The 12,354-nt window shown below is 28.9% G+C and overlaps 2 protein-coding genes across 2 annotated transcripts; both read left to right on the plus strand.

Annotated features, from left to right (window-relative positions):
• Positions 1-5,816: 5,816 nt before the first annotated feature.
• Positions 5,817-7,231, plus strand: LOC145754709 (thioredoxin-like protein 4A). The gene is made up of 3 exons (XM_082570812.1): positions 5,817-5,936; positions 6,376-6,503; positions 7,078-7,231. The coding sequence occupies exons 1-3, from the start codon at positions 5,817-5,819 to the stop codon at positions 7,229-7,231; spliced, it is 402 nt and encodes a 133-aa protein (XP_082426938.1).
• A 1,170-nt stretch (positions 7,232-8,401) lies between these two features.
• On the plus strand, positions 8,402-11,694 carry LOC145755432 (protein C-ets-2-like). The gene is made up of 6 exons (XM_082571665.1): positions 8,402-8,495; positions 8,728-9,017; positions 9,692-9,796; positions 10,351-10,487; positions 10,910-11,038; positions 11,449-11,694. The coding sequence occupies exons 1-6, from the start codon at positions 8,442-8,444 to the stop codon at positions 11,538-11,540; spliced, it is 807 nt and encodes a 268-aa protein (XP_082427791.1). The 5' UTR covers positions 8,402-8,441; the 3' UTR covers positions 11,541-11,694.
• Positions 11,695-12,354: the final 660 nt, after the last annotated feature.

The raw sequence follows: 12,354 nt of genomic DNA on the forward strand, positions 1-12,354 counted from the left end.
TTGCTGATTCTTGATCTTACTGGTAGCACCCCAGTCATGATCAAATTGTTACTGAATGTTCTTTAAATGAAGACATTTTTATAGTCTGTAAAGAATAACCAGGTTAAATTTCATGTTGTGAATATTCTAGTTTAAAAAAGGAGTTACAAATATGTAATTTTAAATTATGTTGTAAAAAAGTAATACCAGTCTGTTCATAGATGTTGTAGTACAAGAGACACCTGAGGAAAAACAAAAAAAATAGTGTTAATCAAGTACTAAGTAAGTCAATGCAAAAAAATAAATATAGTTGTTACTTTTAAGTTTATTAATTTTTGTAATGAAATTATTTAAAATAATTTTAAAGAAAAAAAAGTCTTTAGAAAGAAAAAGCGATTCTGGTGATGTAAGGGAGGCAAAAATGTACTAACCAAAAAGTTACTAATAAAGGACCAAGAAATGAAACGTAAAGAACACGATTTAAAAATGAAAGAACTTGAAATAAAAATAGAGTAAACAAAAAATTTAAAAAATTACCGAGCAGCATGTTTAAACAACTTTTATGAAATTTAATAGTTTGCATATTTAATTATAGTATTATTTATATTTTTGAATTTTGTTACTCAAAAAAATAGGTATCAATAAAATTTAAATAAAAGGGTTTACTTTCCACTTCGCGTGAATATAATACCAAAGCTTTTCTAGATTGAAAACATGATACCCTGTCCAAAATAGGTATTTACCGAGAGCAAAATGCTTAAAACCATCATCGCGCATTTCCTTGTTTAGCCAAGCCAGGGTGGACAGTTTTTAACTTCAACGACATAAAAGTATTTTCTAAACTTTGTGACCTGCCCATTGTTAGGGATTGACAGGATGTAGGTAGTTTCTAATTTCAATAGCTACAATAAAAGTTAAATATATTGCCCTTGTGACAACTTAATAAAATACTACTTAAATAGTTAATTATAAATCTTTTAACCAAATTTATTTGGCAGAGCCCATATAAAACTTAGGTTGTAATTGACTATACACATTATATATGCATTTAACAGGAGACAAAAATAGGTAAAATACCTTACAATGATATGTCCGGTACATCACTGACGATTTACGAACTGACTAAAGCCATTACAACCAGTACTAACTTACTAATTATACAACTTTGCTTTGCTGTTGTATTGTTTTCCATAGGCTACCTATGAATTACCTATTGACTCTGTCCAAACGATCACAACAACTTTTAGGCCAATCTAGTTTTACTATTAGACTATTGCCGTAATTTTTTTTGAAAAAGTAGCTAATTAATTTTAAGTTAACCTGAGTTTAAACCATCTCAATTGGCAGGTTAACTTTTTAGCGATTTAACTCGACTTTAATCACTCCACCCTAAGTGTGATAATAAGTAAATTTTAAGTTTGAATAATTCAGATAAATAACAAGTTATTAAAAATTAAATATTGTTCATTTTTGTGTTACTTCAAAATTTTAGTTATTATTATTTTTATAAAGTATTTTGTTAAACAGTTTTTATCCTAGTTATTTTAATTAAAGTAACTTTTATTTAAGTAAATTATAAATTTTATTTTAGATAAAGTTAAACTTATCATTCAACAAAATCGGTGATGGAACTGCAACATTACTGGGTAAGGTTATTGACAAGTTTGAGGAACTTTATATTAGTGGTTGTAACATCACAGAAGTTGGTGGATTGGCCATTGCTAGAGCTTGTTCAAAACTAACACATCTTGTAAGTATATTACTTTATTGCTTGGTATTTAAAGATTATTTATTTAAACAAGCACTAGATTTAAATAACATTTAACATTAAAATTACTTTATGTAATAACAAAACTTTTTTATTTAGTTTATAGAAATATAAACACAAATTTATTTTCAATTTTATAACAAGAAGTAAAAACGGTCACAATGCCCATTAACTTTAACAATGGTCCATTGTTAAGTTACAATTTATTGTATTAAATTTAAATAAAATTATATTTTGTATTTCCTCAGGATCAAATTATTTAAAAATTAAAAGTTTTAAAGAAATATTTAAAACAAAATTACTTTATAAACTTTTGGAGAATTTTAAACTTAAAATAAACAAAAATAATTAAATTTAACAATTAATACATTATTTTTAGTGACATTAAACAAATTCAATTTTAAACATTTAGATATTTTGGCTCATTTATTAAAAAAAATTTATTAATTACCAATAAAATTTTATTAAAACAATAAGTGTGATAATAAGTAAATTTTAATTAAAGTTTAAATATTCTAAATATATAACAAGTTGGTAAAAATTAAATATTGATCATTTTCGTGTTAATTCAAAATTTTAGTTATTATTATTTTTATAAAGTGTTTTGTTAAACTGTTTTTTATCCTAGTTATTTTAATTAAAGTAACTTTTAATTAAGTAAAATATAAATTTTGTTTTAGATAAAGTTGAAATTATCATATAACAAAATCGGTGATGGAACTGCAACATTACTGGGTGAGGTTATTAACAAGTTTGAGGAACTTAATATTAGTGATTGTAACATCACAGAAGTTGGTGGATTGGCCATTGCTAGAGCTTGTTCAAAACTAACACATCCTGTGAGTATATTACTTTATTGCTTGGTATTTAAAGATTTATTTATTTAAACAAGCACTAGATTTAAATAACATTTATTATTAAAATTGCTTTATGTAACAACAAAACTTTTTTAATGAGTTTATAGAAATATAAACACAAATTTATTTTCAATTTTATAACAAGAAGTAAAAAAGATTACAATACCCATTAACTTTAACAATGGGTCATTATTAAGTTACAATTTATTAATATTTTTTTTAAATTATTTTTGTATTTTATCTATTTAGAAATAAATAAAATTAATAAAATGTTTTTTATTAAATTTCTGGTATAATTTAAGAAAATTGATGAATTTATTTTATTAACATTATTTTTAATTTATGTTAATTAGTAGTTTAATTAATTTTATTTAAACTTAAAGTTTAACTTCACTTACTAAAATTAACTACAACAATTAAATTTACTGATTCAATAATTATCGGATTAATAGTTGTTTTAAATTAATTATTTGAATTAGAGTAATTTTTGAATTAAGTAAAATATAAATTTTGTTTAAGATAAAGTTAAACATTTGATATTAAAATTAATTTGTTTAAACAAAACTTTAATTTTAATTAAATTTATAATTTTGTAAAAAAAGTTAAACAGTCACAATGCCTATTAACTTTAACAATGGTCCATTGTTAAGTTACAATCCATTGTATTAATATTCACTAAAATAAGTTTTAGTATTTGTTAGTAATCAAATTCTTTAAAAATTAAAAGTTTTAAAGTATTAATAAATGCAACATTTAACCTAACTACAAGAACAATTTAAATCTTTAGAAAATGTTTAAATTTAACAATTATTATTTTTTATAGTTAACTTAAACAAATTTAATTGTAAACTAAAATATTTCATTGAAGTTATCAAAAAGCAAATTATAATTTAACAATAAAACTTTATTTTAAACTATTGGTGTGCTAATGATAAATTTTAATTAAAGTTTAAATATTTTAGATGGAATGGTTGAATATTAGCGACAACAATCTTGGAGATAAGTGTGCTGTTGCTTTCTCATCATGCCTCCACAACATTCAATGCTTAGGTGTACGGGATTGTGGTTTTACTGAGGATGGGAGAAAACTATTGAGGAATGCAAGCGAAAAAGTTCCAAATATGACACTGTAAGTTTTGTTTACTATACAACATTATTTAAACATATTTACTATAGGACAAACATATTGACTATATTTAAATCCCTTTACAAGAATAAACAAAAACTAACTTTTAATAAAAGAGGTTTTTGACACTTTTAAGACTACCTTTTATTTTTGTAGATTAGTTATTAAATATTTTGTTTTGTAACATTCTTTTTTTTAAATTTTATTTTTTTTTAGATTGTTAATATTTTTAAGACGTACATTTACATTTTACTAGGCAAGAAGAATAACTTTAAAATTTAAACACAAATACAAACCCCTGAAGAATGTTATTTTAAACCCCTAAAACACTGTATTTTAAACTCCTAAAACACTGTATTTTAAACCCCCAAAACACGATATTTTAAACCCCCAAAACACGATATTTTAAAATCCTAAAACAAGTTATTTCAATCTGTCGATTTGTTTTATTTAGTTGGGTTAAATACTTTCCAGTTATAAAGTAACTGAAGCATCAAATAATGTGAATTTTCACTTTACCATAAATATTAGTGATCTTATAAGGTTTTAAAGTATTTGTTAAAATTATTTTTAAAAATGTTGATAATTTTACCCAATAATTAAATTAGATTTTAATAAAATTACACCCACTTTTATTTAACTAGGTTGTGGCTCTGAAATCATGGAAGCTTTATTCATTTTGTTTGAAAAAAAAACTTTTCTGTGCAAATAAGTAAATTGTAAGAAAAGTAGAAAAGTTATTTTTAAAGTTATTTTCATTCATTATTTGGTTCATTAGTATTTCTGTATTGTTTACAACGTGCTCTTTATTGTATAAGCGCTAATTTTAGTTTTTATTAATTCATTTTACAGTTTTATTTTCAATTATTAATTTTCATTCATTATTTGGTCTTTAATATTTCTGTGTTGTAAACAATGTGCTCAGATAAGTGCTAATTTTTACTATATTTGATTTTGTAAAAATATTAGGAATAATTTACTTCTATTGAACTGTTTGTTTATTTAAGTTTAAGATTAATTCCATTGTTAAAAAATGCATTTTAATGAGGAAGTGTGCACTTGCTTTACTAATATGTAGTTTTGTGTAATTTTTAGTAAGGATCTTTAGGTTTTAATGTTGTTATTTTCTATATATATTAAATGTTGGCAGGAAACCTCTTCTAATATAAAACTATTGCATAAATGACAATATTAGACATTATTTTACTTGTATTTTATTAACCTATAAAAACATTTAACTTTATATTTATTGCTTTATATGTGCTACAATAGAGGCATATAGGGCATGGCTTTAAACTTTTTCTTGTATTCAACCAGTTAAAATAAATTTTAAAGATGTATGTCAATTAGTACAAATAATATTTTATTGGAATTTTGAATCTTTTCTATTATTTGGACCCAGGACATTATTTGACTTGCAACCACTGTTGTATGGTAACCTGAGTCTTGTGTAGTTATTATAGATGTGTTTTGAAGTGCTTGTATGTTTTGCAAATAATAATTCTTCACCGCTTGCCAAACAATTTGTAGAAGCGATTAAAATTCCTAGTTATTCAGCAATATTGTATTTTATTTGTAACGATGCTTATAAGATCGTGTTTAATTATCCAGCAATGTTATATATTATTTAAAGTACTTTACTGGAACAATTGCAATTTCAACAATTCTTCCTTTCCCACAAAAAGACTTAAGTTCATACTTGGACAAATAAGTTTTCAGTAAATTTAAGAAAAGTTGCCCATAAACAACTTGTCTCCCAGTAAGTGTATAAGGTCATCTTTAAAACAAAAAATTTACTGTTTACTAAACAATCTTTTAAATTACCTTTACAAGCCTACAGCTACACACTTTCTTATTTATAATATTGATTTCTTCAAATCATTTAAGGATAAACTTTTACGCATTAACAGATGTTTTAACAAATTGGATAAACACAAAACAGCGTAAACTTTTGCTCGTACAAATTTTTGGATTTTTAGTTTTGCGAAAAATTTTACGAAATTGCACGAAATAATAAAACCAGTTTAAAAAGTTGTGTTTAAATTATATATTTGGTAGTGGTTGGTGTAGATGAAAGGTGTCGTACATGCTTCCCCATTTTACAAACGGCTGGCAAGTCGATCAATCGATCTTAAACGAGCAAGAAAAAGTTGTCGTGATTCGGTTCGGTCACGATTGGGACCCGGCCTGCATGAAAATGGACGAGGTATTTAATGATTTTAAATACAAATAAGTTCAATAATGTTTAAGTTTTGTTACGGCGTCGAATTTTATAATTTTCACGTATTAAGAAACGATATTTTGGACAAAATTTTAGGTAAACTAGGCATAAGTTTAATATTTTTGCTGAAAAAGTGGATTTGTGTTATTTTCTTAGACTTTTTAGAAATATGTTTTTAATGTTTAAAGAAAGTTTAATTAAAATTAATTTAGTACAGAAAATTAAGTTTCTATAGAATAATATTCTGTGTAGTGTTAAGGTGCCATAATTTTAAATTTAAAAAAACAAAATGTTTTATTGATAAAATTAAGTTTTTTTTGGTCATTCTGCGAAATATTTAATTTTGACGTTTATACAACACAAATATTTTGCTTTAGAATTCTGTATGTGACATTTTAATAAATCAACAATTTTTAATGTTTAGACCTTGTATTGTATAGCTGACGAAGTGAAGAACTTTGCTGTTGTTTACTTGGTTGACATTACTGAGGTGCTAGACTTCAAGAAAATGTACGAATTATACGACCCCTGCACAACTATGTTCTTCTACAGGTTGTTGTTCACATTAAGAATGTAATTTTGTCGGCACAATAATTAAGCATTAGAAAGACTAACCCGCAGTCTGCGGTTTGATTCTTATTGGTTCAGTGAGCTAGCAATAAGGTATAGTGGTCAGAACACTTGGCTACACTACATAAGGTTCTGGGTTCAATCCTAACTGCTCGTATGTTGTTGTGCCCTTGAGTAAGGCGCTATAAACGGTATAAACTTCTGCTGAGCCAGCACTTAATTAGCAGCATAATTATCAAGCAATTATAATCTATAATATCTCAAACTGACACAGGCAACTCAAGACTGGGTCGGAGTAACTGATGTTTCTCTATGTTTAAGTTGTGCTTTAGACTTTCACACATCGAGGATAAAGATATATACAAAAAAAAAATATCTCGAACTACCAAAGGCAACTAAAGACTGGGACGGGGTAACTGATGTTGCTCATAGTTTAGGTCATGAAGTCAATCTTCCCATATCAAGAACGAATAAATACATGAAAGTTTAACAAATCAAATATTAAAATTAGGTTTAAAATATTTACAAATTATTAACTGAATAAAATTGTTTTCAGGAACAAGCACATGATGATCGATCGTGGGACGGGAAACAACAACAAGATTAACTGGCCGATGGAGGATAAACAAGAAATGATCAACATTCTAGAGACAATATTTAGGGGAGCAAGAAAGGGGACGGGGTTGGTGGTTTCCCCAAAGGATTACTAAACAAAATATCAATTTAACGAGTAGGAATATTCCAAAATTTATTGGTTTGTTGTCAGTTTAAAAAAATGAAGTTTATTTAAAACACAAAATTTTAATAATTTAATTTTATGCGTGGTATTAAGTATTTATATTCGATATTTTTTATAAAATTTTAATTTTTTTTTAATTTCTATTTGATTTATTTTTTTAGATGCCAACATGAAAGTTGAATGGATTAAGTGTGACATCATAGATTGTAGTAGTCTCATGTCAGTCGTACAAGGATGTTATGTGGTTTTGCATAAGGCCAGTGTCATCGATTACAAGGAATTAGTTCCTTGCCAAAAATTATGGAAAATAAATGTTGGAGGTAGGCATTGTGATGTCATAAATTACGTCGTTGTTATATTAGAATTCGACAACATGGTTTATTTATTCTAGAACTTAAATGGTGCAGATTACTACAGCCTATTCTTTAATATATTATGACGTCATATAGGAACAATGAACGTGCTGGAGGCTTGTTGTGCAAACAATGTCGGTTATTGTCTCTACACGAGCTCAATCGAGGCTTTCGGACCAAATTGAACCATGGAACCACTAGTGGGTGCTAGTGAGGACACTATTTACTGTTACTCTTCTGTGACGTCATACAGAAGTACAAAGAAACCGCGAAGGAGCTTGTGCTGGAGTGGAACGAAAAAAAAGATGAAAAATGGAAACATTTTAGGTAAAGTCACATTATTTTTATTTTTTTTTTTATGTCTTTATCCTCGATGCGGGAAAGTCGAACAAGTGTCCCAAACATAGAGTAACAATAGTTAGTTCAACCCAGTCTCAAGTTGCCTGTGGTAGTTTGAGATATTATATATAATAATTGTTTGATAATTATGCTGCTGATTAAGTGCTGGCTCAACAGAAATTTATATTGTTTATAACACCTTACTCAAGGGCGCTACAGCATGAGAGTAAGGAGGATGGAATCCACGACCTTATGGTGGTGTACCAAGTGTTCTTACTACTACACCACGCTGTCGGTCTACTCGGCATATAATTGTCTGCTTTTGTTTTTTTTATTATTGACAACATAATATTTTGTAGAAACTGGTCACATGTGCACTTAGAGGTTCTGGTATTTATGGCGAAGATGACAACTTTACCAAATCGATTCTTTTGCGCCATCTTGCGACTAAAGTAGTCTATTATTCCACCAGAGGCGCTACAAACTCGAATGTACGTTGGAAACGTGACTTGGTGTCACATGATCGCGGCCACAAAAATGCAGGTAAACAAAACTTAGTTGTTCACTGCTTTAATATTGGGTTGGTGTGCAAAAGGTTTCTGGTTTGAGCACCACCACAGCCGTATATAGCTCCGGTTGTAACTAATATGTCTCTGCATGTTCTTACTGAAAGATTAGGTTTTAAGTTTAGTGAAAAATATTGGTTTATATTTTGGTTATATTAAAAAATTCTAAGAAATTAACTTGTACTCTGACTACAACTTATATTGTACAGGAGTCCCCTTCTTTGGTTTGGGAAATCACCTACTTTCTGTGTAACGACACCCCAGAATTATCTTCGCTGAGATTAAACTTGAGATTCTACGAACATTCAGGGTCCACCACGAGGGAGCCGGTGTTGCCCAGGAACTTATTTAATAAATTCAAAAGTTCTAACCATTACATTCCTATTCCGTTGTGGCAGTTTTTATTAAAGTTATTATGCGATCCAACCTGTAAAAATCTGATTAAATGGACCGGCGAAAAATGGCAGTTTAAAATGGAAGAACCTGATAAAGTGGCAAAGTAATTTCTACCATTTTTATATTTTACATCCAAAGTTTTTTAATATTTTTTTTATTAGTGGTTGCTATAAAGCGGCTTATTGTAGAAGTTTCTTTGGGCTTTAAGACATAAGGTTGAGGGTTTGATCCCCACTGCATTCATACTGTAGTGCCCTTGATTAAAGCATTAAAAACTAAACAACTTCCAGTAATCTAAAAAAATCAGCAGATTATTTATCGGGCAAAACTGGCAGCGTGGTGTAGTGGTAAGAACAAAAAAAAAAACACCATGAGGTCGTGTGTTTAATTCCCACTGCTCTCATGCTGTAGCGCCCTTAAGTAAGGCGATATAAACGGTATGAACTCTTGCTGAGCAAGCACTTAATCAGCAGCATAATTATCAGGCAATTAAAATCTATATAATATCCTGATTTGCCACAGGCAACTCGGGACTGGGTCAGAGTAACAAATGTTACTTTATGTTTAGGTCGCGCATTCGACCTTCCCACATCGAGGATAAACATATGTATACAAAAAATCAATAATATCCTAAACTGGCAAGCTAAACCCGAGACTGGGTTGGGGTAACAAATATTACTCTATGTATAGGCTGTGAAGTCGACCTTTCTACATCAAGGATAAATAAATAAAAAGTTATATATTAACTTTATCAATTAAATTCTGTAATTTTTTTAGACGATGGGGCTTAAGAAAAAATAAACCAAAAATGACGTACGAGAAATTATCAAGAGGAATTCGGTATTATTACGATAAAAATATCATCGTCAAATGTCCAGCAAGGTAATAAAATGTTCAATGTTTTTATTACAAATAAATGTTAACATCGATTTGTTTTTCTTTATCTTAACCCTTCTTTGGAAAATACTATAATATTAAAAATTTAAACAAATTTTTTTAATATGTTGTTTCAAAATTTTGATATGTGAAGGTAACTAGTTTTTTTGGCATATTGGCTTTAACATTTTAGTTTTATAAACTTTCCAAATCTTTAAATAAATCAGACAGCGAGTCATAATAATGAGAACACTTAGCATCACTACATGAGGTCTTAGGTTCGATCCCCAATGATTTCATGCTGTACCGCCCTTGAGTAAGGTGCTATAAACGGTATGAACTCTTGCTGAGCCAGCACTTAATCAGCGGCATAATTATCGGGCATTTATAATCAATAACATTCCAAACTGGCAAAGACAACTCGAGACTTGGTCACGGTAACAAAAGTTGGTCGTGAAGTCGATCTTCCGGCATCAAAGATAAATAAATATATAAACAAAAAGAATTCTGTTTTTTTTTTATTTTTTAAAAAAAAAATTTTAATATTTTTTTTGTTTTAGGCGTTATGTTTACAAGTATGTAAACAACTTGGAACGGATTTTGGGTTTCACAGCTTCTGAAATTCATAAAATGATTGGAATCCAACCTTTATTTGATGAAATTAAGAATTCAAAACTGAATAGCGAAAAAAATGCCGGTGAAAAAAATTTTTCACCATTTTCATGTTAAATTATTTATCTTCAATGTGGGAAGGCTGACTTCATAGCTTAAACATAGAGTTACATCAGTTACCTTGACCCAGTCTTGAGTTGCCTGTGGCAGTTTGGGATATTATAGATTATAATTGCCCGATAATTAAGCTGCTGATTAAGTGTTGGCTCAGCAGGAGTTCATACCGTTTATAGCACCTTACTCAAGGGCGCTACAGCATGAGATCAATGGGGATTGAACCTACGGCCTCATGTGTGGTGAAGCAAGTGTTCTTACCACTACACCAGACCACTTAAGGGTGTTACATCTTTAAAGTAGTGGGGATCGAACCAAAAACTTCATGTAGTGAAGCCAAATGTTTTAACCATCATAACTTTAGTAAATTATTAATTTTTATCTTTTTTTTAGACTCTGGCAAATTTGGTTTAATTCTACCAAAGGCAAAGCAAGACGCATCGAGTTCAAATCCCACTGAATGCATTCAAGAAAACATTTTTTCTACCAACTTGGATACAAAGAATGTTGTCAATCTTTCGGGTATGTACTTTTAAATTTTATTTATAAAATATTTATTTTGTAGAAAAATAATTTTTTGAACTCCTGCTGAGCCAGCACTCAATCAGCAGCTTAATAAGCTAACAGTTATAATCAATACTGGCAGCGTGGTGTAGTGGTAAAAACACTTGCTACACCACTGCTCTCATGCTGTAGCGCCCTTGTGTAAGGCGCTATAAACGGTATGAACTCCTGCTGAGCCAGCACTAAAATCAGCAAAATAACTACTGGGCAATTATAATCTTTAATATCCCAAACTACCAAAGGCAACTTGAGACTGGGTCAAGGTAACTGATGTAACTCTATGTTTAAGCCATGAAGTCATCCTTCCCACATTGAGGATAAATAAAATACAAGACGTATTGGTAATGCATTTTTTCTATTTTTTTTAGATGTGAGCAGCACTCTTAACTACAATGACAACTACGTAAACACATTAAATGAACAACCCCTGCTTTCCGAGACCGAAAACAAACAAAACTAAAATTTTAAGATTTTTGTTAATTTGATGAAATATAAAATTCAAAAATTTAAATTATTTTAGCACTGTCTCTTTATGTATATATAAAATTCTGTCTAAAAATCATTTTTTTAAATAGTTTACTTTAGTAAAATTCGTTTTTAATGTACATATTTTAGCATCATAAATACATATTGTAAAAAAAATTTATTTTAGAGTAATATTTTTAAATTGTTTTCAAGTTAAGGTGGGGTTGTTGCCTGATAGTTATGCTACTAAATAAGTGTTGGCTCAGCAGTCCAGTAGTGTGGTTAAGTGGTCATGGCAGCGGATTACGAGCCGAAGGGTTTCAGGTTTGAGCTGCACCATTGCCACACTATTCGCCCTTGAGCCCGGCGTTTACGGATAGCTCATACACGTCATAACAGCACACACTTAGCCAATAAAAATATCAAAACCTATCACAAAAAAAAGTGTTGGTTCAGCAGAATTTTATACTACTTATAGTTGAACTAAATAGCGCTACAGAATGAAAGCAGTGGGGATCGAAACAAGGACCTCTTGCTGGGGCTTTCACAGTACTTTGTTATATTAATACGACGGTTAAAAACGACAAAATCAATTTAACGATTTAAAAAGGAATAAAAATAATAAGTTAACACAAAGATTTGTATATAATATAATAAAATATTTATTTTGGGCTGAGTAACTATGTTATATGTTCAAATTATTTTTGATGTTTCAATTTTTTAACTAAATCAAATTTCGTAATCTTCTTTTAGTAAGGTAACTGATCGATAATCTTCTGGTAACAATAAACCCTTTTTTGGTTTAAGTA

Source organism: Corella eumyota, chromosome 6 (genome assembly GCF_963082875.1).
Source record: "Corella eumyota chromosome 6, kaCorEumy4.1, whole genome shotgun sequence".
Classification (NCBI taxonomy): domain Eukaryota; kingdom Metazoa; phylum Chordata; class Ascidiacea; order Phlebobranchia; family Corellidae; genus Corella; species Corella eumyota.